This window comes from Schistocerca gregaria, chromosome 2 (genome assembly GCF_023897955.1).
Source record: "Schistocerca gregaria isolate iqSchGreg1 chromosome 2, iqSchGreg1.2, whole genome shotgun sequence".
NCBI classification, from domain to species: Eukaryota; Metazoa; Arthropoda; class Insecta; order Orthoptera; family Acrididae; genus Schistocerca; species Schistocerca gregaria.
Genome location: NC_064921.1, coordinates 623,298,141 through 623,323,375, shown reverse-complemented (window position 1 = coordinate 623,323,375; position 25,235 = coordinate 623,298,141). Strand labels below are relative to the sequence as shown.

The 25,235-nt window shown below is 39.2% G+C and overlaps 1 protein-coding gene across 10 annotated transcripts in view; it reads right to left on the bottom strand.

The window, feature by feature from the left end:
- Nucleotides 1–25,235, bottom strand: part of LOC126334619 (E3 ubiquitin-protein ligase RNF13-like) — a 140,041-nt gene that overhangs the window by 33,230 nt on the left and 81,576 nt on the right. For all 10 annotated transcript variants that reach the window (XM_049997045.1, XM_049997044.1, XM_049997041.1 and 7 more), the window contains exons 4-5: nt 18,927–19,138; nt 1,565–1,739 (exon numbers count right to left, since the gene is read on the bottom strand). In XM_049997045.1, the coding sequence (XP_049853002.1) occupies nt 1,565–1,739; nt 18,927–19,138 (387 nt within the window). The remainder of the gene's footprint in view (nt 1–1,564; nt 1,740–18,926; nt 19,139–25,235) is intronic.

Sequence of the window (25,235 nt, the reverse complement as noted above, 5' to 3'; positions counted from 1 at the left end):
GAGATGACTCACCGAAAGACATAAGTGCTGCGTCATCTATAGGTACACACACAGATGGTACAGAGCTTTGCTATCTATCGGAATGCACTTACTTTTTCAAGCTTCTAGGGGGGAGGGGAACCCCCCCCCCCCCCCCCCACACACACACACCTGGCAGTCGATTGAGCACAAAGGGACACAGGCATGTGCATTTGAGTGAGTATGTGTGAATGTTTTCCCTATAAGCTTGGAAACGGAAAAGTATTCTGAAAGCTAGCAAAGCTCTGTACCTGCTATGTGTAGCTATCAATGATGCAGAGCTTCTGCCTTTTGATGAGTCTCACATGCAATATCTGATTGCTTATTCAAATTTTTTCTCGGTCTTCTCTCTTTGCCTATTTCATCCTACACTGCCTCCACTTCATCATCTCTCAAACCTAGCCACTTGCCTTCTATTGTGTTCCCTTTTCTTGTTTCAATCTACAGTTGCCTCACATCCCCTTTGAAACTCCCAAAACCACCATTTCTTTTCATAAATCCAGGTCCCATTTCACCATTCTACCTTTCTGCAGTTTTAATCTGCACTTTATATAACTTACGGCTGAAGTCCACTTCTGGCACCGGAAAGTTTTGGTAGTTTAAAATCTGATTTCATGGTTAGTGTCTTTTCATTATGTAATCTATCTGAAACTTTTGAATGTCTCCAGCTTTTTCCATGTAAAAAACCATTGTTCTTAAACCAATGATTACATAGTGTCCTGTGTAAAAAATTACAAAGCCAGATCTGGCCATTTAGGATGTTCTGCCTCTCTCAAAGAACCATATCAGCTACTCTGGCATCTATGCATGTACCCCTCTGATGTGTTTGCACCGATGGCATGATTATATGTATTCGTTGAGGCATGGGACCCACCCCACCATGGGAAGACCCGTGGTTCACTGTGAAAGAAAAACATTATTCCAGTACAAACACATTTTTTTTTTCAATTAGATGCTAAGCATTGTTGGGGATATAGGCCAATACCTCATCTCATTTTGTGGTAATGGCCTCAGAAAGATTGACATGATTCATTCCACAGATCTTGCTTCTTGTATTATTTCACTCTTATCACACTACACACTGGTTATCACCAGTACTTCTATGCTTTCTTGTTTGGCAATGAAGATACCTACTTAGGCCTGTGAATGCACATGAATGATATGTTTTGATCCATTTGGCAGCTACCTACTTTCTTCTTCTACTTCTGTACTTAATTTCTCCTTTTCTGCAGCCTATTGCAACCACAAGTCAGGAAGCATCTTTGTAGCTACTTTTCTGCCACTACAGCAGACCACACCAAATAATGCTCTTACAAGCTTGATTATGTTATAAGAATGTGAAATACTATAATAAATCTTAAAAAATTTACTATTATTTTCATGCAAGAAGCATTTCCTGCAGTTATGTTCTTTCATTCTACAGCTTGTGTCAGCATTCCATCACTCTAGCATAATGCATGTGATAGGTCATTATCCTCACATATGTTATCCTGGAAGGGCACCAGATACATTAGAAACATCAAAGTAAAAGCATATACCAAATTACCATGTGAACAGGGCAGAATGCGAAGCTTATCACCCTCTATGTAATCCTCTAGGCAGATGGCACAGGTTTCATATGGATCACCTTTCTGAAACTTTGCAGTGGGTATTTTACGAAGAGATGATGCTGGTAGCCTGTGACGTCTCTCACGACGTCTGTTTCGTATACACCTAACAACCTGCAAAGAAAAGCAGAAACTACCACACTGTCAAAAGGTTCAGGTAAAAGTGAAAACTACTACTGTTCTCTTAAGAGAGAGCAGCATATTAACATACACTATTGTCTACAAATAACTAAGAAAAAATTAAGGAAGCAAAATTACATTGGAAAATGTAGAATGGAATGCAACAATATTATGACAAGGAAAGTTGCTACTCACCATATAGCGGAGATGCTGAGTCACAGATAAGCGTAACAAAAAGACTTTCACACTTAAAGCTTTTGGACCCTGGCCTTCGTCAACAACACGCGCGCACACACACACACACACACACACACACACACACACACACGACTGCAGTCTCAGGCAACTGAAACCACACTGCAAGCAACAGCACCAGTGCATGATGGGAGTGGCAACTGGGTGGGGGTAAGGAGGAGACTGGGGCAGGGAGGGGGAGGGATAGTATGGTGGGAATGGTCAACAGTGAAGTGCTGCAGGTTAGGTGGAGGGCAGGGGAGAGGAGGGGAGGGGAGGGTGGGGAAAAGTAGTGGAAAAAGGAGAGAAATAAATTAAAAATTACGCAAGATGACAATTTATAAGTACAGTAGTATTATAAAATTTTTATGGAATAGGATTAATGGTGTGGAGAGATCAGACAAGACTTCTAACAGTAAAGAGAAACCATTTGTCATACCATATCACTGTGTGATTGTACTGCAACCTTTAATTTTGCTCTTACACTGTGACAAGTGTCAACTTATTTTACACTGCGACAAGTGTCAACTTATTCAGTCAACTCAGCGGCATTGGTCAACAAGTTTTCTGGCACTACATTCATTAGGTGGAAGTTTAAATGTGTGCTGAATGCTCAAAGAAGTGAACGGACATAGTATCAACATGGCCTCCAATATCTACTACCATCTGGAAGTCATGAACAAGCATAGGAAGCTGAGTTTCATAAAATAACTGTTTGCAAAATCCATCTTTATTTCTACAAAGAAAACTTTCATCTCATGAAAAATCATAAAAGATGAGCATAGGCATGTTCCACATTCTATATTAGTAAGTTAACTTACAGTTGACACACCTGTCCAATGACTATTCTAAAAAGTTGGGATAATGTGTATTTTTTCCAATTTCTTGGAATGCTTCATTGCTCCAGTGATCAATGAGAAATTGCTGATAGAAGGAGAGCAAGTACTTTCGCAGAACTACACTTGGGCTGAGCCACAGTAGTCAGACAGTTGTACTTGCACACAAGGCTCTGAAAAGAAAATCACTCAATGCCATTGGTATATATATATGAGAGGAGTGTTTGCATCAAAACAGCTCCATTGCCTCCAAATTCAAAGGTAGTAAAAGAGAATAGTTCTGGCAGATAATTAACTAAATTAAAAGATGCTGTTGAATTTAAGCAGTAGGGTCACGTAGTAATGAATGATAACCAATGAGCTGGCAAGTGAACAGCTTGTTGTTGCCCTGAATGAATTATTTCAAGATCCCTATATTATTATTATTATTATTATTATTATTATTATTATTATAGTGCTTGAACTTTAACACTTTCGAATGAGTGTAGTTACAAGTATGTTTTGTTGTTGCAAGTAATTAGCTTCTTGCCCCGATAATGTGCTAACTGAATAAAAATGTACCGCTGGAGGCCCATCTTTGCAAAACATAATTTCTTTTACTTTTTATGCCACAAATATACACAGGGTGGACATAAAAACAGAAACACCAAAAACTCAACACACTTAATACGCTGTAAGAACCACTTTGGTATTCAAATCAGCTTCCAGTTATCACAGAACGGATAAATACTGACCCTGTATGGTTTTTAAAGTAATCGTATACCAATCTTCCTGCAAAATAATGCCAAGTTAAGGTAACAATGATGGAGGTGGATAGGAATCATGCACCCTTCTCTCCAAAGTAGACCACAACGAGTCAATAATATTTTGATCTGGTGAGTGTGGTGGCCAGGGGAGAGTGACAACTCATCCTTGTCTCTCGAAACCAGTCCTGGAAAATGTGACCTGTGTGAATAGCGGTTTTGTCATTTTGGAACACAGCATCACCTCTGGGGAATAAACATCGTACCATGGGATGGACCTGATCAGCCAAAGTAAGTTACATAATCCTGGGCAGTAATGCAAATTTGCAGAGTAACCATGGAGCCCACAGAATAACACAATATGCCTGCCCAAATAACCACCAAACCATTGCTGTGTTTCATCCTGGGATGTAAAACTGGGCCAAAAGTTGGAAGTAGTGTGAAACAAGACTCATCCGATCACATGACTTCCTTCCATTGCTCATAGTCCAGGCTTTACAGATTTGGCACCACACTTTCCTGTTACAGGCATTTGCATCACTGATGTGTGGCTTTGGAATTCCAGCTTGCCCTACAATTCCCCACTTGTGGAGCTACCTTTGCGTTGTTTTAGTGCTGGCAGAGTTCTCAAGTGGAACATTCAGTTCTCCAGTAACTTCTGCAGCTGTTGTCCTGTTATTTTTCCATCACAATCCTCTTCAATGAACATCTGGCATTATCACTCAACATGCATATTCGTCCACATTTTGGCTTAGCAGTTGATATTTTTCTGCTTTTCCTATAAGTGGTATACATCTTCAATCACAATTGAAGAAAAATTCAAAAGATAAGATTGCTAAAATGTATTTTATTGGATGACCTGTTTCTTGCTGTCATCATAGGATCTGCAAGAGGATGAAGAGAAGTTGAAAGGAAAATATTTTACGACCATGATATTACAGCCTGATACACTATCTAGTTACATAACTTATAGGATGATAACACACCTTATGCTATAAAATTTTTTACAACATACTGTCCATCAGTATTGCAAATGGCTTTACACTGCATATGACTTCCCACTACCACAAAGCTCACTATACATCAGTATGCCAAATATAAAAGTACTACATACAAACGTACACACAACTATATTATGCCAGTTACAAGTGGTCATATTCACAACCAGCTGGCAACTGACAGACCTGAGGTGTAAACACAATGATCACCAAGTACGTCCACCAGGTGGCACTAAGGCGGTTGACTGGTTTATCGTCTTATATGTAGCATAAAACAGACATAATTTCATGTAAATGGTATGACATTTTTAAGGACTGTTTTTATTTACATTATTGTACAATCCAACTCAAAGAAAAGCAGAAATTTTATGTATAATTAATGCATGTACCTTCGATAATTTTGTAGGATAAAATATGTATAACGTACCTTCGAGAACAGGAAGTAGGCTCACAATATGTGAAAAGTAGATAAGTACTCAAAAAAAAAATTCTCCAGGCAGGATGTCAGTATTTGTGTGTGTCATGTTTATAATTTACATCCAAATGTCCACAGTTGTATTTCAAATTTCTTACCATAATGGCTAAACAATATTTTAAAAAAATGCTATACACAAACAGTTCACCGTTAAAAAAGTAACAACCTTGTATAATTTTAACCATAGAATTATGATGTTCATCTACGTTGAGTACATCATCCGGTTTCTAGGTACTCAATGGGGATATGGCCAGAACACTGATCATCATCATGATCTATCTCATCAAATGGAATTAAAATGAAGACTTGTACTTAAAATTTATGCAGGAAATAATATAAATCTAAGCAATACACCAAAATACAGAACAATTTTTATTAATAATTTCTTGTTGAAAAAGGAGTTTATTGTCCTTCCTGACAAGATCTCAAAAACTGTTTAATACATTTTTTATATGGAAACCAATAACTGAGAATTACACATTATATTTTCAAAATTTATTGGGTCATTATAAGCATTCTTTGTCATACAATGACATGATTTAAATCAAGATAAACATGATTATTATCTTCACTTACATCTTACATACAAATAAAACAGCAAGTACAAAGAAGGGTGTTAATGATTTATTTAGAACACCTTTGCTTTTCATACTGCAGTCAACTTATTATATGAACATGTCACTTGATGTTCAAGTGAAATTAACGGATTACAAGTGTTGAAAACCATATGCATGTGTCATGTGTACAAGATCGAGAGAATGTATTACCGACTAGGTGGTGCATTATACATATAGGCAAAAAGTCCCTACTGTAAGACCTCCAAGTAGACATATCCAATCTGACCTAATGTTGAAGCAAATTTTATGTAAACCAGTATCAGTCATGAAGGACCCTCAGTGACAATCAATCACAGGAGAGCTAAGGAACAAACAATCCAGCACCTCTGCACTATATGCAAACTGCCAGCTGATGCTTGTAATTGGTGCAATATAGTTATGCTTGTGTTTGTGCATAATAGTTCTCTATTTGACATGCATCTGTACAGTAATCTTCATGGTAGTGGGAAGTGCATATGCAGTGTGAAGCCACTTGCAACACTGATGGACAATACACTGTAAAGATTTTAAAGTATAAGTTATGTTATAATTCCATAGGTTATGTAACATCACAGTCAAGCAAATTGTAATATCATGATTGTAAAACATTTTCCTATCAACTTCTGATCATCCTCTTGCAGATCCGATGATGACAGCATAGCTCTGTCAAAACCAGTTATCCAATAAAAATTCTCTTTCAGCGATCTTGGCTTGTTAAGTTTTCTTCAATTACCATACACTACAGATTGTCCTCGACTGGTAATGTCAGCTACCTTCATGATGGAAGCACCCACCATATTAGCATCACCAATTTGCATCTGTTCTCACTTAGCTTTGACATAACATACGCAAAACAACACAGAACACTGTTCTGAGGACGACTGACACTTGCAATGTGTTGAGGACAGTTGCCATTCATGGTCAAATACAACAGCACAACTAGTTGTCATAGCTGGTATCTGCAAATATGATCAAGTACACACTTCTTGCAGCTTTCAATAGTTTTGTCCAACCTCAATATTTCAGTAAAGTTGTGCCATTATTAAAGGGTGCTATTTAATTATCTGTGTTACGTATGTTCTGTTATGATTGTCCTTGGGTTTTATATATTGCAAAACATCACCTGCAACAGTATATACCTGGCTGTTTGGTAGATAATAACTTATCGTTAAATAACTATGTGGCCACGCTTGATGTATCATTCTGTTTATTTCTCCAGTTGTTTTGTTTCCCAACACTGGAGAATGTTTGACACACTTTGTTTAAGTCCACAAATGTTAATTAAGAAGTGCTTTCTGACAACACACAAGTACTGAAAAGCATAGGCAAGTGTCGTGTGTACAAGATCAAGAGACTGTACTACTGACTACATGGTGCATTTACATAGGCAACAAGTCTCTATTGTAAAATCTCCTTGGAGATGGATCCAGTCTCGCCTCCAGTCAAAGCAAATCTTATATAAACAGATATTGACCATGAAGGCCCCTCAGTGGTAAACCATTACGAGAGCTGAGATGAGTCTCCCTTTAAACCAAGGATTCCACTCCTGTTAGCATACAAATTAATTTTACAACTGAAAATGATACATCATACGCACAGAAGATGTCTTCCAGGAACCCAAAGTGATACATCAATGGCTGTAAATAAGACACCCAACTACCGAGTTATGAATAAACCCAATGCAAAAAATTATCATCGTGATATACAATCCCTGTGTAGTAAGATTGATGTAAATAACTTCTTCTTATCAGAGGAACTAAAGGATATCTCAGAATTATGCATTTATGACCAGTGGATTACACCTGAATTCATTCAACATACAAAAATAATTACATTCTTTTTGTTTTCCTACTACTGCAAGTAGGGTGGGGTAACAATTTATATAACGAAAAGGACTATGAAATAAAAAGTTCAACTTCATTATTGTTGCAATTTACCAATCACCACCTGGATATTTTGAACTTTTCTTAAATAAATAGAAGTCATTGCTAAACAAAAATTAAAACAGACAGTGATTTCATAATCTGTGGTGACTTCAACTTTGATTTTCTCACACAATGTAGAAAGAGAGAAGCCGTTTGAAGCCTTACCACATCCCTCAATTTACAGGCTGAAATAAATGCTGCAATCTTTCTAGTCAAAGAGTTTATAGACCACTTAAAAAAAAAGTTCAATGCAGGCTTCAGTGATTGATCATCTTGACCAATTATTAAAATTGAAAATAAAGGGCAATATTGTTAATGACATGTCTTTAAGAGCCATGTGTAGGAACTACAGTCTCGATAATATAAACTACTTCAACAACTTATTAAACAAAGAAAAATGGTCATAGATTTTTGAAATTAATGACCTAAACAAAACATTTACCACATTCCTCAATACACTAACCCATTTCTTTCACATTGCATAGGAGCAATCCTGGAATAAACTACTGGATCACAAGGGGAATAAGAGCTTCATGCCAGGAGAAGAGGCTACTCCACAAAATCTGTAACTTGAATAACTCCTCACATGAATTACAAGTGTACTAGAGTTCTGCATGACTCAGTACGTGAGCACAGAATGCAAGACTGGGTGAGCACAGCCTAACTGGATAGGCTGTGTGCAACAGTTTTTGTAGCCAGGAATAGAAGGCATGACCAAATCATAGGCAATGTTTGACTACAAAAATGGGAAATGATTCTATCCATGCACAACTACATTCTGCTCACGTTTTTAATTCACGGTATGCCTGTCTGTAATAATGCAGCGCAAGGAAGCTGATACAGTAATAAGCAAGACTAAAACCAATGCGCACCCACTGAAGAAAAGCAAGGGTCTAAAAAACAAAATATGGAATAAATTTCCGTCAACAATATTAGGAAAAGAACAGATTGCTACTCGTTGTCAAGGTGACCCGTTGAGCTGTGAGCAGGCACACTGAAAAGACTGTTACACATTATAGCTTTGCTGAAGAAGATTTTTGCCGAAAGCTATAACATGTAACAGTCTTTTTGTTGTGCCTGTCTGCAACTTAATGTGTCATCTTTACAGTGAGCAGCAATCTATCCTTTTCCTAACATCTTTGACATTCTGACCTGGAGTTTCCAATGTTCGATAAATTTCTGTCAGTTGCAGATGACAGCAAGTCTACTGGGTATGTACCATGCATAAACAGTCCTACACTGCATTGTTTTCAGCTGGGAAAGAAAGGTTTAAAGAAACACAATTATAAGAAACTGCAAACAAATGCAGTTCCTTCAGGAAAGCCAGCAGTAATACAGAATGGCATAATAGCAAAGTGAGTTGCAATGTGTTTCAAAGATGTTAGGCCTTTTAATGCTGTTTCTGATTAAGATTCCAAAGAAACAGGCCAAGAATTAATAAATCTAGGTGGAAATTATGGAGAAGTCATTGTTTCGTGTGTTATGCCACATTCCTCTACTGTAAGCAGACATATCAAAGAACAGGCTAATGCAACTGGGAACTGCAAAATGCCTTATGTGATTACAGAAAATATTAATAAAACATGTGCTGTGACATTTGATTTGTCAACTGATTCGCACAACTGGGTGCACTGCTTGACGCTAACAGGACATTACATAAACACAGATTAGTCTCTTGTCACTAACATTTTATTTCCAGCTAAATTTCTGTGTGTCAGGAAGGCAGGACTAAATGTTACGAAACAAACAGAAGAACGGACGGCCGAGGAGAACATATTGCCAGACATGTTGCATGATTTTATTTTTGTCTCGCGCCAGTGCGCCAAGATGATAAAAGCTTTGGAAAATCACAAACTAATTCATTGTGCTGCTCATTGTGTATACAGAGCACTAATCTACATTTCTGGTGAAGATTGCTTATTGGTTAATTGTGCTCCAAACATCACAGCAGCAATAAATACTGGAAAAAGGCACATCTCCAAAACAAGAAGTCATCACATGCTAGAAAACTTTGTATTCTACGATACAGTCCTTACACAATCAGTATAATGAAATTGCTGCTTTACTGAAGGAAAAGAATTTCACTTACAGATTACTGAGATACGATAATGAGAGCTCCAAAAAGAATTGTGGAGGTGTAAAAGAACCTTCAATCCCGTTAGTTCTTCTTTGGTTTCACAAAGTTCAACAAATATACAGTGTCAATGAGCATGTGATGAATTTAACTACTGTTGTTACAAGTAAAGTGAATGCAGTGAACATCAATCACTAGAATTTCAGCCTAAAAACTATTTCTGAACACATGTCAGATTATAAACTAATTACATATGGGGTACATCAAAGAACAGTAATGCGACCTTTTCTGTTCATCTGTACATCAATGATTTAAGCTTAAAAGTGGATGCTCATAAAACGATCATATTTGAGGATAATACCACAATTTTATTAAAATAGGAAAGTAAGGAAGAACTACAGCAATCACTAAACTCTCTATCAACTATAAACAAGTTGGTAGCAGTACGGAAAACAAATTCTTAGGACTACATGTGCAAAGCAGTGTAAAATGGAACAAACATGTAGAATACTTTAACACAAAAATAAACAAACTATACAATCTCCTTTGTTCACTAAAATCTTGCGGTAGTGAAAAAAGAGTATAGAGTGTATATCGTGCCTACTTTAATTCTTATCTTAAATACTGGATCACTTTTTAGGGAAACTTTATAGCACATATCAGCACTTTCAAAAGAGAGCCATCAGAATCATCTCTGGATGCAATCCTAGAGACTTATGATAACCTCTACTTAGAATCTCAGGCATTCCTCCTTAACCATGTACCACTGTTACCCTATCCTCATTCCTTCACAACCTCAACACCCTCTCATCCATCTGCTTCACTTGGTCTTCCTCAACCTTTGTGGATATGGACCCCCATCACTTTGATGCTGCAACCACACTTCTGTTCACATTAAACCTACTAACTGCCAACAGTCCCTGCATTTTGACAGCTGCCATTCCTTCCACACCAAAAAATCTCTCCCCAAAACAGCCATCCGTGAATGGGTCATCTGCAGTGATAAGAACTCCATTGCCCACTATGCTAAAGTGCTCACAAAGGCCTTCAAGACAGACACTACCCTCCCTCACTCCCCAGACCTAGTCTACAAACAGATTTCCCATACCATATCCTCACAGCTGAATCCTCCCACCTCCCCCAAGGATCCGCAACAAAAGAGCACCCTCCTCATCACTCAGTATCACCCTGGACTGGAACAATAGAGCCATATCCTTCATCAAAGCTTTGATCATTTTTCACCATGCCTTAAACAAGATACAACCTACCCAAGGTCCTTCCCACCCCATCACATACTTATCGTACCCATCTGAGACCAGACCACCTGTGAAAACAGCCAAGTCAACTACAAATTCTGCTGCAAATACTGCAAAGCTTTTTATGTTGTTGTGACTACTAACCGGCTGTCCAACACGATGAATGGCTATGGCCAAACTGCTGCCAAGAACAAAGCTGGCCACCCAGTGGTACAACAATTAGCTCAACATAACGTGCTTGAATTCAATGGCTGCACCACCATCCCAGCCCTCTGGATCCTACCCTCCACCAACAGCTTTTCTGAACTGCGCAGATAGGGGGGATCCCTACAACATATCCTTTGGTCCCACAGCCGTCGTAGCCTCCATCTGCGGTAACGCACTGTCCCCACACCATCCACCCAAGTTTTCCCTTCCTTCATCCTGCCAACCCCTCCAAATTCATACCCCCATGTCACTTTAAGCAAGTGACAGTCCCCTCCACCTTTACGATAACCGTGCATCAAATACCTGGCCCAAGCACTTGCCTCCCCTCCCTCCTGTATTCCTTGCTGTCAAACTGACTGACATCCTCCAGGCCTTCCCCTGCCCCCTCTCCCACTACCCATACGAACCAACACAACTCCCACTCCAGCCCAATTCACATGTCAAAATGCAACACAGGCATGTTGTGTCCTGCCAGTGCCATGTAGGCATGTTGTGTCCCGCCAGTGCCATGTTGGCATACGTGTGTGTGCGTGTGTGTGTGTGTGTGTGTGGGGGGGGGGGGGGGGGGGCATGTGGGCATGTGCACAGGCGAGCTATTCAACTACTCAATGCCTCTATTATTTGGTGAGTGGTCTCCTTTGCTCTGAAGCATTTATGGAAACCATTGTTGATGTTGATCTTGTTGTTGTTGTGCTCTTCAGTCCAAAGTTTGGTTTGATGCAGCTCTCCACGCTACTCTATCCTATTCGAGCCTCTTCATCTCCGAATAACTACTGCAACCTACTTCCTTATAATTCTGCTTACTGCATTCATCTCTATGTCTCTCTCTACAATTTGTACCCCCTACTCTTCCCTCCAAAACTAAATTGGTGATCCCTTGATGTCTCAAAATGTGTCTTATCAACTGATCCCTTATTTTGGTCAAGTTACGCCACAAATTTCTTGTCCCCCACAATTCTATTCAGTACTTCCTCATTAGTTACGCGAAACACCTATCAAATCTTCAGCATTCTTCTGAAGCACCACATTTCTAAATTGTTTATCGTCCATGTTTCATTTCCATACATGGCTACACTCCAGACAAATAACTTCAGAAAACACTTCCTAACACTTAAATCTATATTCAGCGTTAACAGATTTCTCTTCTTCAGAAATGCTTTTCTTGGCATTGCCAGCCTACATTTTATATCCTCTCTATTGTAGCCATCTTCAGTTATTTTGCTGCCCAAATAGCAAAACTTATCTACTACTTTTAGTGTCTCATTCCCTAATCTGATTCCCTTAGCATCACCTGATTTAATTCGACTACATTCCATTATCCCCGTTTTGCTTTTGCTGATGTTTATCTTATATCCTGCTTTTAAGACACTGCTCTTCCAAGTCATCTGCTGTATGTGACAGAATTACAATGTCATCGGCAAACCACAACTTTTTTTCCTTCTTTTCCCTGAACTTTAATTCCTACTCCAAATTTTTCTTTGGTTTCCTTTATTGGTTGCTCATTATATAGATTGAAAAAAATCAGTGATAGGCTACAACCCTCCCTCACTCCCTTCATAACCACTGTTTCTCTTTCATGCTCCTCTACTTGTATTAACTGCTGCCTGGTTTCAGAAGAAGTTGTAAATAACCCTTCACTCTCCATATTGTACCCCTGCTACCTTCATAATTTCAAAGACAGTATTCCAGTCGACATTGTCAAAAGCTTTCTCAAAGTCTGCAAATGCTATAAATGTACATTGGCTTGCCATTCTTCTGTGAAGAATTTGTGCTAGTATTTTGCAACCACGGCTTACTGAAATGATAATTCAGTAATTTTCATACCCATCAGCAACTAATTTTTTGGAACTAGAATTACTACATTCTTCTTGAAGTCAGGGTATTTCTTTTGTCTCATACATCTTGCACATCAGATGAAAACCCTTGTTGTTGTGGTATTCAGTCCTGAGACTGGTTTGATGCAGCTCTCCATGCTACCCTATCCTGTGCAAGCTTCTTCATCTCCCAGTACTTACTGCAACCCACATCCTTCTGAATCTGCTTAGTGCATTCATCTCTTTGTCTCCCTCTATGATTTTTACCCTCCACGCTGCCCTCCAATGCTAAATTTGTGATCCCTTGATGCCTCAGCACATGTCCTACCAACCGATCCCTTCTTCTAGTCAAGTTGGGCCACAGACTTCTCTTCTTCCCAATCCTATTCAATACCTCCTCATTAGTTACGTGATCTACCCACCTAATCTTCAACATTCTCCTGTAGCACTACATTTCAAAAGCTTCTATTCTCTTCTTGTCCAAACTATTTATCGTCCATGTTTCACTTCCATACATGGCTACACTCCACACAAATACTTTCAGAAACGACTTCCTGACACGTAAATCTATACTTGATGTTAACAAATTTCTCTTCTTCAGAAACGCTTTCCTTGCCATTGCCAACCTACATTTTATATCCTCTCTACTTCGACCATCATCAGTTATTTTGCTCCCCAAATAGCAAAACGCCTTCACTATTTTTAGTGTCTCATACCCTAATCTAATTCCCTCAGCATCACCTGACTTAATTCGACTACATTCCATTATCCTTGTTTTGCTTTTGTTGATGTTCATCTTATATCCTCCTTTCAAGGCACTGTCCATTCCGTTCAACTGCTCTTCAAAGGCCTTTGCTGTCTCTGACAGAATTACAATGTCATCGGCAAACCTCAAAGTTTTTATTTCTTCTCCATGGATTTTAATACCTACTGCAAATTTTTCTTTTGTTTCCTTTACTGCTTGCTCAATATACAGATTGAACAACATTGGGGAGAGGCTATAACCCTGTCTCACTCCCTTCCCAACCACTGGTTCCCTTTCGTGTCCCTCGACTCTTATAACTGCCATCTGGTTTCTGTACAAATTGTAAATAGCCTTTCGCTCTCTGTATTTTACTCCTGTCACCTTTAGAATTTGAAAGAGAGTGTTCCAGGTAACATTGTCAAAAGCTTTCACTAAGTCTACAAATTCTAGAAATGTAGGTTTGCCTTTCCTTAATCTTTCTTCTAAGATAAGTCGTAAGGTCAGTATTGCCTCACGTGTTCCAATATTTCTACGGAATCCAAACTGATCTTCCGCAAGGTCAGCTTCTACCAGTTTTTTTATTTGTCTGTAAGAATTTGTGTAAGTATTTTGCAGTCGTGACTTATTAAACTGATTGTTCGGTAATTTTCACACCTGTTCACCTGCTTTCTTTGGGATTTGAATTATTATATTCTTCTTGAAGTCTGAGAGTACTTCACCTGTCTCATACATCTTGCTCACCAGATGGTAGAGTTTTGTCAGGGCTGGCTCTCCCAAGGCCGTCAGTAGTTCTAACGGAATGTTGTCTACTCCCGGGGCCTAGTTTCGACTCAGGTCTTTCAGTGCTCTGTCAAACTCTTCACGCAGTATCATATCTCCCATTTCATCTTCATCTACATCCTCTTCAGTTTCCATAATATTGTCCTCAAGTACATCGCCCTTGTATAGACCCTCTATAAACTCCTTCCACCTTTCTCCTTTCCCTTCTTTGCTTAGAATTGGGTTTCCATCTGAGCTCTTGATATTCATAAAAGTGGCTCTCTTTTCTCCAAAGGTCTCTTTAATTTTCCTGTAAGCAATTTAGCCAGGTCCCATCTCCTTAAATTCCCACCTTTTTGCAGTTTCTTCAGCTTTAATCTACAATTCATAACCAATAGATTGTGGTCAGTGTCCACATCTGCCCCTGGAAATGTCTCACAATTTAAAACCTGGTTCCTAAATCTCTGTCTTACCATTATATAATCTATCTGAAACCTTTTAGTATCTCCAGGGTTCTTCCATGTACACAACCTCCTTTCATGATTCTTGAACCAAGTGTTAGCTATGATTAAGTTATGCTCTGTGCAAAATTCTACCAGGCGGCTTCTTCTTTCATTTCTTAGCCCCAATCCATATTCACCTACTATGTTTCCTTCTTTCCCTCTCCTACTATCGAATTCCAGTCACCCATGACTTAAATTTTCGTCTCCCTTCACTACCTGAATAATTTCTTTTATCTCATCATACATTTCTTCAATGTCTTCATCATCTGCAGAGCTAGTTGGCATATAGACTTGTGCTACTGTAGTAGGCGTGGGCTTCGTATCTATCTTGGCCACAATAATGCGTTCACTATGTTGTTTGTAGTAGCTTACCTGCACTCCTATTTTTTTTATTCATTATTAAACCTACCCCTGCATTACCCTTATTTGATTTTGTATTTATAACCCTGTATTCACCTGTCCAAAAGTCTTGTTCCTCCTGCCACCGAACTTCAGTAAGTCCCACTATATCTAACTTCAACCTATCCATTTCCCCTTTTAAATTTTCTAATCTACCTGCCCGGTTAAGGGATCTGACGTTCCACACTCTGATCCGTAGAACGCCAGTTTTCTTTTTCCTGATAACGACGTCCACTTGAGTAGCCCCCGCCCAGAGATCCAAATGGGGGACTATTTCACCTCTGGAATATTTTACCCAAGAGGACGCCATCATCATTTATCCATACAGTAAAGCTGCATGCCCTCGGGAAAAATTACGGCCGTAATTTCCCCTTGCTTTCAGCCATTCGCAGTACCAGCACAGCAAGGCCGTTTTGGTTCATGTTGCAAGGCCAGGTCAGTCAATCATCCAGACTGTTGCCCCTGCAACTACTGAAAAGGCTGCTGCCCCTTTTCAGGAACCACACGTTTGTTTGGCCTCTTAACAGATACCCCTCCGTTGTGGTTGCACCTACGGTACAGCCATCTGTATCTCTGAGGCACACAAGCCTCCCCACCAACGGCAAGGTCCATGGTTCATGGGGAAGGTGAAAACCCTTATATTATTTAAAATAAATGTAATAGGTATGGGCAGTAGATTGCTAAAGACTGTGATATTCATAACCACTTTATCAGACAAAACAGAAACTTACTCATGAACCAAATCAGCACATCCCTGTAGCAAAACAGTACTTTCCACATGGGTGTCAAACTTTATAACAAACTTCCCAAAAACATAAAAGCAATTACAGATGCCAAAATCTTTAAAGTCCTATTTACAGCATCACTGCTTTTACTCCAGTGAAGAATAGTTAAATTCATGAAATGTACTCTACTAATACTCAATTTATGAAATGTATTATTAATAATTTTAAATGAATGTGTATCAAAATCACTTTCACCTCTATACTTGCAAACTGACTTGTTCAATATCTTACACAGCTAAGCTGCTTTTGTAGAAAACAGGATCAATAAAATATAACGTAGCACAAAAGTGTGACTCCTGTATGGAAGCAAGTCAAATGAACTTCACTCCATATTCTCAGTTGAAAGAAAGTAAAATGTGTTTTCATAGGCTACAGAACCTTAACCATTCATTGATTTTTGGTAACTTTTCTTAGGTTCTGACCATACTTTTATTTTTCCAGCAATCCGTGTTTCGGCTTTACGTCATTTTCAAAAGCTATAAAATACAACATAAAACTGTTATCAGAAGATATGAAAATATGATACAATTTAGCTACCATGGCAGAGTCACTACGCTCTCGTATTTTTTTATTTCAGTTCTTATTTTACAATCTTTTGTAGTTACAGTATTACAAACAGTTTTACAGGATTTTTAATATGTCAAGATTAATATTGTGTACCCCTTTACCCCCTCCCTCTTCTTTACCTGCGTCATGGCGATCTACAATGTTCGTTATTCACAGGAAACAGTTTATGGTCATACAACCACAATTCTTATGTAAGTTATCTTAAGTGTGCCAACTTCAACCAATTCCCTAACAATCCTCTAGTAATCCATATAATTTTAGTGTTTATCAGATATTTATGAATTTTTACTGATGATAGAGATTTATGTGCTGTAAGTTGTACGAAGAGACTTTTTAGTTAACAGACAGTTGACCCCAGCACCAGTCAGTTTGTTCTTACACTGTATTAATTACAAAAAACCTGTTACACATTGTTTTGTAAAGTAATACCTTTTTGTAAGATATTGTAAAATGGTTTCCATGCTTTCTGATTAAACTGTTTTATACGATGTAACTATGAACATTGTGGTTGTAAACAGAAACAAATTGCAATGTCTACACGTACCCAGTGCTACCTACCAATTTAGTCCACTTGGCTTCCAAAATTTTCCCTTGGCAGAAGTTTGTACTTGTCTTGTAATCAAGAATATTGATGTGATACAACGTATCTATGAACAATTTTGTATAACTGATGTAACACTGGTAACCTAGGAAGCCACATTCTTGTAGTTGTAATATCTCTCTTGTTAATGTTGAAATTATATCATATTTTCATATCTTCTGGTACCAGTTTTATGTTGTATTTTGTAGCCTTTGAAAACGATGTAAAATCAAATGCATAAGGTAGGTGGAAAAATAAGTGTGGTCAAGACATGAGAAAAATTATCAAACGTGCATCCAAATGGCTGCCTTGTCTCATAGCATTTTCATGCAAATTGCTGCATTCATTCATTGCCCTGAAAGATGTGTTAATCCACTAACACAGGCTAAACAAAAAAGTAATTCCATCCAAGTCTCACTGTGTCACAGTCTGCTCCACAACAGCCTGCTTCACCTGTGCATCACTCTTGCACACTCACATGACCAGATACCAGGATAATGGTCTGTCACTTCTTGTTGACATAATTAGAAAAGAATATCTTGAATTTAGGGACTAAGCTGTCTCGCAGGTTTCAAGTGTCAGATGAAATGCACAACATTAAAGGTATAAATATAGATGAGGAATTCCATCACTCAAGTACCCCCTTTCCTGCTTCAGCATCCTCAGGACTGTGTGAAGTTCAATGACAAAGTCAATAATTATGTATTAACGACAAATATTGAAGACAAAATTGGGGAGTATTGCAGTTGAGCTGAGCCTACTCTTAGGTCTTTCATTGCACACAATCTGAAAATTATGGTTTATTTCAAATGTAATAAGATTTGAAGCATAATTAAAATTGCAAAGACATATGTCTAACATAATTCAAAAAGTTTTATTCAGATTCCTAATAGCCTCATTGTTCTTGAACAAATCAAGTATAAAGCACATCATGACTGGAAAACTGAATGATTCATGGACAGCAGATAGTAGCAAAGTAATTTTACATTGAAATGACAGATGTAATCCAAGATACCACATTCCAAACACTACAGACCAACATTACCGACAGCAGCTATTAACACAATAGGATAATGTTCACGTACGTACTTCAGTGCTGTTCCTATAGATTTTACTACATTATCAATTCATCTTCCATTAGGTTGTTAACTTTCCTTTCTCTTGGAATCCAAAAACGAACCTATGTGGTTCACCAATCAACTATTTGTCCCCTCCCACTTCCACACAATTATGTTCCCCAATTCTTTTGTTATTCTTCATCGTCTAGCAAATTTCTACAATGTATCCCCTTTCACCCTTGCCCCTTCGTCACTTACTGTGTAACCCTTAGTTTGAAATGGCTTGCGTATAAAAATCCAGGTTTGACTGCTGTAAGTCATAACTGCTAATACACACTAATAGTAAAATTTCCTTTCAAGACAATTTTGAGCTTGGTTTTGAAAATGTATACAAAAAGCATTTCAGTCCAACTCTACTCTTCTGTTTATTTCTTTTCCTATACCTCTGTAGGGGGCAGTGGGTGTGGCAGAAGGATGGGCAGCATGAGAATAAGAGTGAATGTGAGTGAGAGCGTGCGGAGAGAAAGGATGGGGAGTCATTGATGCTTTGTTTATGCGGTCGTCTTTTTCAGGCCATTATGATCTTTTACTCTCACTATAATTACTAATTTGTGTGTTTTCACTTACCATGATGATGAGCATAATCAAGAAGCAGAGCCCCACAATAATGGCAAAAGGCAACAGCAGAGTGGCACTTATGTTGAAAGGAATGTCATCAGTAATGACAATATAGTAACCATATTTAAAAAGATATCTGTTTTTCAGTGATGTGCCAGTTGCATCACTAACAAAAATTGATGGAATGTGGATTCCCTGAGGATGATTTGCAGTCATTGTCTCTGAAAGCATTAAAAGACATTTCAACACTTTGTCACAAACAGCATATTACATTACCACACAGAATCTTAAATTATCACCTACTTAACAATTACACTGTGATATATAAAGTTTTGTACCAAAAATATTATGATGCCTACATTTCCTAATGTAATGACCCGCCTTAAATGAAAAAAAGGCGGAATTATCAATAATTTCAATAAGTTAAAAAGCCGCTCTAATTCTCTAATAATGGAAAGTCTAATATCAAAGGTGTTACGAAAAGGCTGGATTCCGTCTCACCCTAAAGATGACAGAATGAGTTGCAGAATGGCACAACAAAAAGACAGAAACACATTTAGCTTTTGCCCAAAGCCTTCTTCGTAAAAGAAAAGAGAAGAGACGCGCGCACACACACACACACACACACACACACACACACACACACACACACACACCTTAGGCACACATGACCACCATCTCCAGCAACTCGGCTCGGTCCTGTATGTAACTGTCACACTAAATTGAAGCAGCAATCTCAAGCGGGGTGGCGAAGGGTAAGGAATAGCAGGTGCAGTTGGGGGAAAGAGAAGAGCACTGTCTGGTGGAGTGTGTAGGGACTAAAGGTGGCATGACAAGACTGCCAGGTACAGCATCCCTCCAACCAAACCCAAGCTACTTCCAACATTGAACCTTGCCTCTACCAGTTCAAATCACCATCAAACTGGGATCCTCCTCCCTCCCCTGCCCACCTTACAGGAATTACTTACTTCCAACCTGGCCTCACAATCCCTCCCCAGGTCCCTTCCTACGAACTCCAACTTTTCAGAAGACCAAAAGGCTGGTCATACACAGCCTCAGAACAAATCCTGACCTAATCATCCAATCTGCAGACAAAGATTCCACCACTGTTGTTAGGAATCACAGGGACTATCTGGCAAAAGTCCCCCTGGCAATTATCCAATTCCTTCACCAATACACTCTGCTAGAGTGATCCCGTCCCAGAAGTCCATCATAACCTCCAATCCTTGCTTAAAGCCTTAGGCTTTCACAGAACCTCTCCCCTGAAACCATTTCTCTTCTCACTCCTATGACCCCCCCCCCCCCCCCCCCACACACACACACCCCTTCTACATATTCCCCCAAAATGACAAACCCAACAGTCCTGAATGTCCAACTGTAGCTGGTTATTGTGCTGCTATTGAATGAATTTTGGTCATCACTGACCAACATCCCCTAACCAACTGTACGAAATCTAGTCTCCCACATCAAAGATACCAACCACTTCCTTCACCGACTCTCCCCCATCTCCACTTCTTTACTTTCAGGGCCCCTATTCATCACTATTGACACCACTTACCTATATGCCAACAAAGCGGTCTTGTCACTTTTAAGCACTATCTTTCCAATGTCCTTCAGACTCCAAACTTATTACCTCACTCCTTATACACCTTACTAACTTTATTCTAACACACAACTAGTTCTCCTTTGAAGCGAAGTTATACAAACAATTCTGAGGCACTGCCAGGGGCAGCTGCATGGCACCCTCCTGCACCAATCTATTTAGTGGCCATCTAGAGCACACCTTCCAGTCTCCCAGAATCCAAAACGTGTGGTCTGGTTTTGGTTCACTGATGATATCTTCATGGTCTCAACTCAGGGTCAAGACATCTTATCCTCATTCTTCCACACAACCACATCATCATCTCTTCCATCTGCTTCACCTCATCTTCCTCAAACAAGCATGTCACCTTCCTGGATGTTGACCACCTCCTCACTGATAGCCTCATCCACACTTCTGTGTACATTAAACCCATCAATCACCAGAAGTACCGGCATTTCAATAGTTGAAACTGCAACACCAAAAAATCCCTCCCATGCAGCCTGTCCACCTGGGGATGGTGTATCTGCTATGACAGAAACTCTCTTGCCCTGAAGCTGAGAGTCTCACCAAGTCCTTCACAGACAGGCACTATACCCCTGACTTGTCCACAAACAAGTCTCCTGTGACACTTCCCCTCACAACCCCAACACTTGCATTGCTCCCAAGAATCAGCCACAAAGGAGAGGCCCCTTCGTCACTCCTGACTGGAACAACTGACCCACATCCTTAACCAGAGTTAGATTAACTATATTCATGCCCTGAAATGAGGGGCATCCTACCAGAGATCCTTGCCATCCCTCCTAAGACACCTAATCTCAACAGCATCCTAGTCCATTGCTTTGCCACTCCCAATCCCAGCCCCTCTCCACAGGATAACATCCCTGTGGAAGATCCAGGTGCAAGACCTGTCCAATCCATACACCCAACACCTCTTATTCCAGTCCTCTCACAGGCTTATCCTACACCAACAGAGGCCAGGCCATCTGTCAAAGCAGCTATGTCATTTACCACCTCTGCTGCAATCAGCTTTTCATATTGGTATGCGTACCAACTAGCTATCCACCAGGATGTGCGACCACTGCCAAACTGTGGTCAAGAGCAAAGTAGACCACCCTGTGGCACATAATGCAGCTGAGCATAACAGTCTTGATTTCAATGGCTGCTTCACTATCCGAGCCATCCGGATCTTTCCCTCCACCACAACATTTTCTGAACTGCACAGATTGGAGTTATCCTTACAACAAATTCTCCCCTCCCATAATCATCCCAGCCTCAACCTACAATAACATACTGTCCCCACACTTTCCATCCAACAGTTTCCAACCCCTCCTTCTTATCCTTTCTTCCTATTGTCCAACACACCCTCCGATCTTCCCTCACTCCTCTCATTTTTCACTCTGTCTTCCCCACCTCAGTGCCCCACAGCCTCCTGATGCTGCCCCTGACAGTCTTGTCATGCCACCATCTAGTTCCTGCATGCTCTGCCCCCCTCACTTTCTAACACTTTCCCTTCCCCACCCCTTTCCTGCCCCCTCCAGATTGCTATTCATGTGACAGCCACATTCCAGTCAGAACTGCCGGTGGTAACTGACGTGTGCTTGAAGTGTGCTTGCTTTTGTGTGTGTGTGTGTGTGTGTGTGTGTGTGTGTGTGTGTGTGTGTGTGTACTTTTTTGCAAAAGGCTTTGGCTGAAAGCTAAATGTATAACAGTATTATCATTGTGCCTGTCTGCAACTCAACACGTCAGCTTTATATAATATTGTTGACATCGTAATTCTCTTGTTCATATTCACCTAGCATTGTAATTCTGTTAATAAACCTAAAAACTATTATAAGTGAGAAATGAGCACAAATTTCAATGAACAGTATGATAAAAAATGCATTTTCTCATTTTAATGATAAAAAAGTTGATACAGTTATCAGTCTAATAATGATAAATTATAATAAAGAGGTCAGATGTGTGACATACACATTGTATAGTAAATGCAACAGAAATGATAAATCTGAACTATAGCTACTGCAGAGAGCAAGCTGCAAAAGATGTATTAGGATTAAAAAGCAAAATGGTACACCACTATAGATGGACAGATGTTAGTAAAAGAAAACATGGCTGTGTCATGGGTACCGTGAAAATCAACTGAGCCTCAAATTTGACAGAAATGAATTTACTTCTTAGTTACTGGACAAGGTACAGAATTCAAAACATAAACATTATACTACAATGAAGAATAATAGTTGTTTAGTTGAAGAAGTCGATAACTTACAAAGAATATTGTTTGAGCTAAGAGAGAAAACGTAAGTTTTTAGTTCATAAAATAAATTTTAGTCCTACAAAGAAAATGTATAACTGCAAAAACTCTGTGTTGAGACTCCAAAACAAAAAGTGCACCAAGTCTAGACACAGAGGCAAAAGAAAGCTCACTAAAGAAGAACAAAGTATTTGTATACATTGATAGCAATGGTAAACCAATATCTTGTCAAATCAATAGCAACAAGACAGTATTCACATCTTGAAAAATTCAACAACACTGCAGAAGCAACTTCCAGGAAAACAAGAAAACATAATCACAACACAGTTATATTGGCAAATAGCAACAGAAGTACTGCTGAAACTATGTGTTACGAGACAGTATGTTGAGGCAGTAAGTTTTGTGAAACAGAGACACCTCAAGGTGAACTAGCATTGATCCTGGTATCCAGCGTATTCTTGTAATAGCTGCATCAAATGATAACTACTAAATGCACTCGATAAAGATGCTCACTGTTTATGTGAAATACTCTATGTTCTAGTTAAGCATCAATTAACTGTCCCCAAGACAGGACTTTGCAAGGTTTTCTGTTTAAATGAGGAAATTAAGAAAGCACATAGATTCTATAACAAATCTGCCCAGCCTTCCTACAAATAACACAGCCAGGCAACACTACACAAATCACTGCAAGCAATTAAATGGAAATAGAGAATCTCACACAACCCAAATATGTGCATATGATCAATAAAGAACACTCCATTTCCGTGTGTGCAGTTTCCAGGCCCATAAGTCAAACTACTCACAAGGCCTCAAAATGTGAAACAGTGGACTGCAGCCCCAACCCTCTGTCCTTTTATGTGTCTCACAACTTAAACAGAAGAGCAAATAGCCTGATTGCTGATAATGAAAGTAAGTATGGATTGACATCTACAGCACCTACAAGAGAGAATACAGGTACTGCTAGTGGTGACAACCTGAGACCAAAGAGACCTGGAGCTTTAAGTGAGAATTTTTAAGGCACCCTGTCAGTATACAAAGACCCTGGAGCACCATACATATGAAAAAAGTACGCAAGTATACTTCACTGGCAGGCAGAGCAACAGCAGAGATGCTGACAGCACCCATCCTTGCACATAAATCCCGGACAGAGTGAGTCGGCAGTGGAAGGAGGAGGACATGAGATGCTGGACATACGCCCATGTCTGAGCACTGACTGAGTAGAGAATACCAGATCAGAAGGAGGGGGTGAAGGAGATGTAGTCCCTGCACCAGTGCCTTGGCAATCAGCTTCTGTGCACCTGATGATGGTAACATGGTCACTTGCTGAAATATTATGCCCACTGGATAATGACATCCGGTCACTCATCCATGAACTCTTTGGTCACAAATTATGGCAGGAGACACTGAAGAATCTCAGTATACTCCTAGTTACTGGTCCAAAGATCTTTCTGGTAATTCAAGTATACATAAAACAGAAATGATCGGCTTTAGTGCTGCAGGCAAATGATATTCATTACAGTGTAACAGAGTAATGGGAGAGCATTCAAGTTAAAGACTACAATCATAATACTTTAACAGTACATTCAGTACATAAGTAGTAAAAAAGATGAACTAGAGGTAATACTACAGGAGTAGTAGCCAAAAGGTTTAGTAGCAGATATGGAGTAAAAGAAAACGATAAGGAAGTTTGTAACTGAAAATCACATCATTGTAAGTAAGTACCTACTGTACAATAATACACAAAGAAGGTGGTGCTACCATTTCTTCTAGCTAAATATCAACCGAAAAAATGCTATATATCACAAAATGTGCCAAAGCAACGAGTTTTGATACTACAGAAGGGGAAACAATATATGCACGCAAAAGTTGCTGTGCATTAGATTTGTAACTATGTAAAATAAAAATGTCCTCTAGCAGTTTAAACTCACATATTGTTAGTTTAAATATTGTCGGGGATTTGACTACAGACACAAGGGACAATAGAGCCAACAGTAATATGACACTGAACTGCAGCATACGTACCACCTAATAATACACATAGATAAATCCATGAAAGTTAAAGAGTATATGTAGTATCAAATATACCTTCTACTGTACACCTGGGAAGTTTTCTTCTTCTGCTGCTGCTGCTGCTACTACTACTACTACTACTACTACTACTACTACTACTATGCATAGTAACAAAGGCTGGTGGATGCAAAAAGAAAATATGGGAGGACATTATACAAGCCAACTTGAGAAACAATTTTAATAACACAAATGATAAGGGGGATGGAGAGAGGGAGGGAGGGAAGGAAGGAGGGGGGGTGGGGGGGGGGGGAATTGTGACTGGAGAGGTAATTCATGCAAGAAATAAATGAAGTGCAATATGATAACATAAAAAATCACTGAACATTCTACATAAAATGTACTGCAGATTCTTCAGCAAAACAAAAGCATTTTTCATTAAGAAGGTTACAAATAAAGCAGAGAACTTCGTGATGCTGGA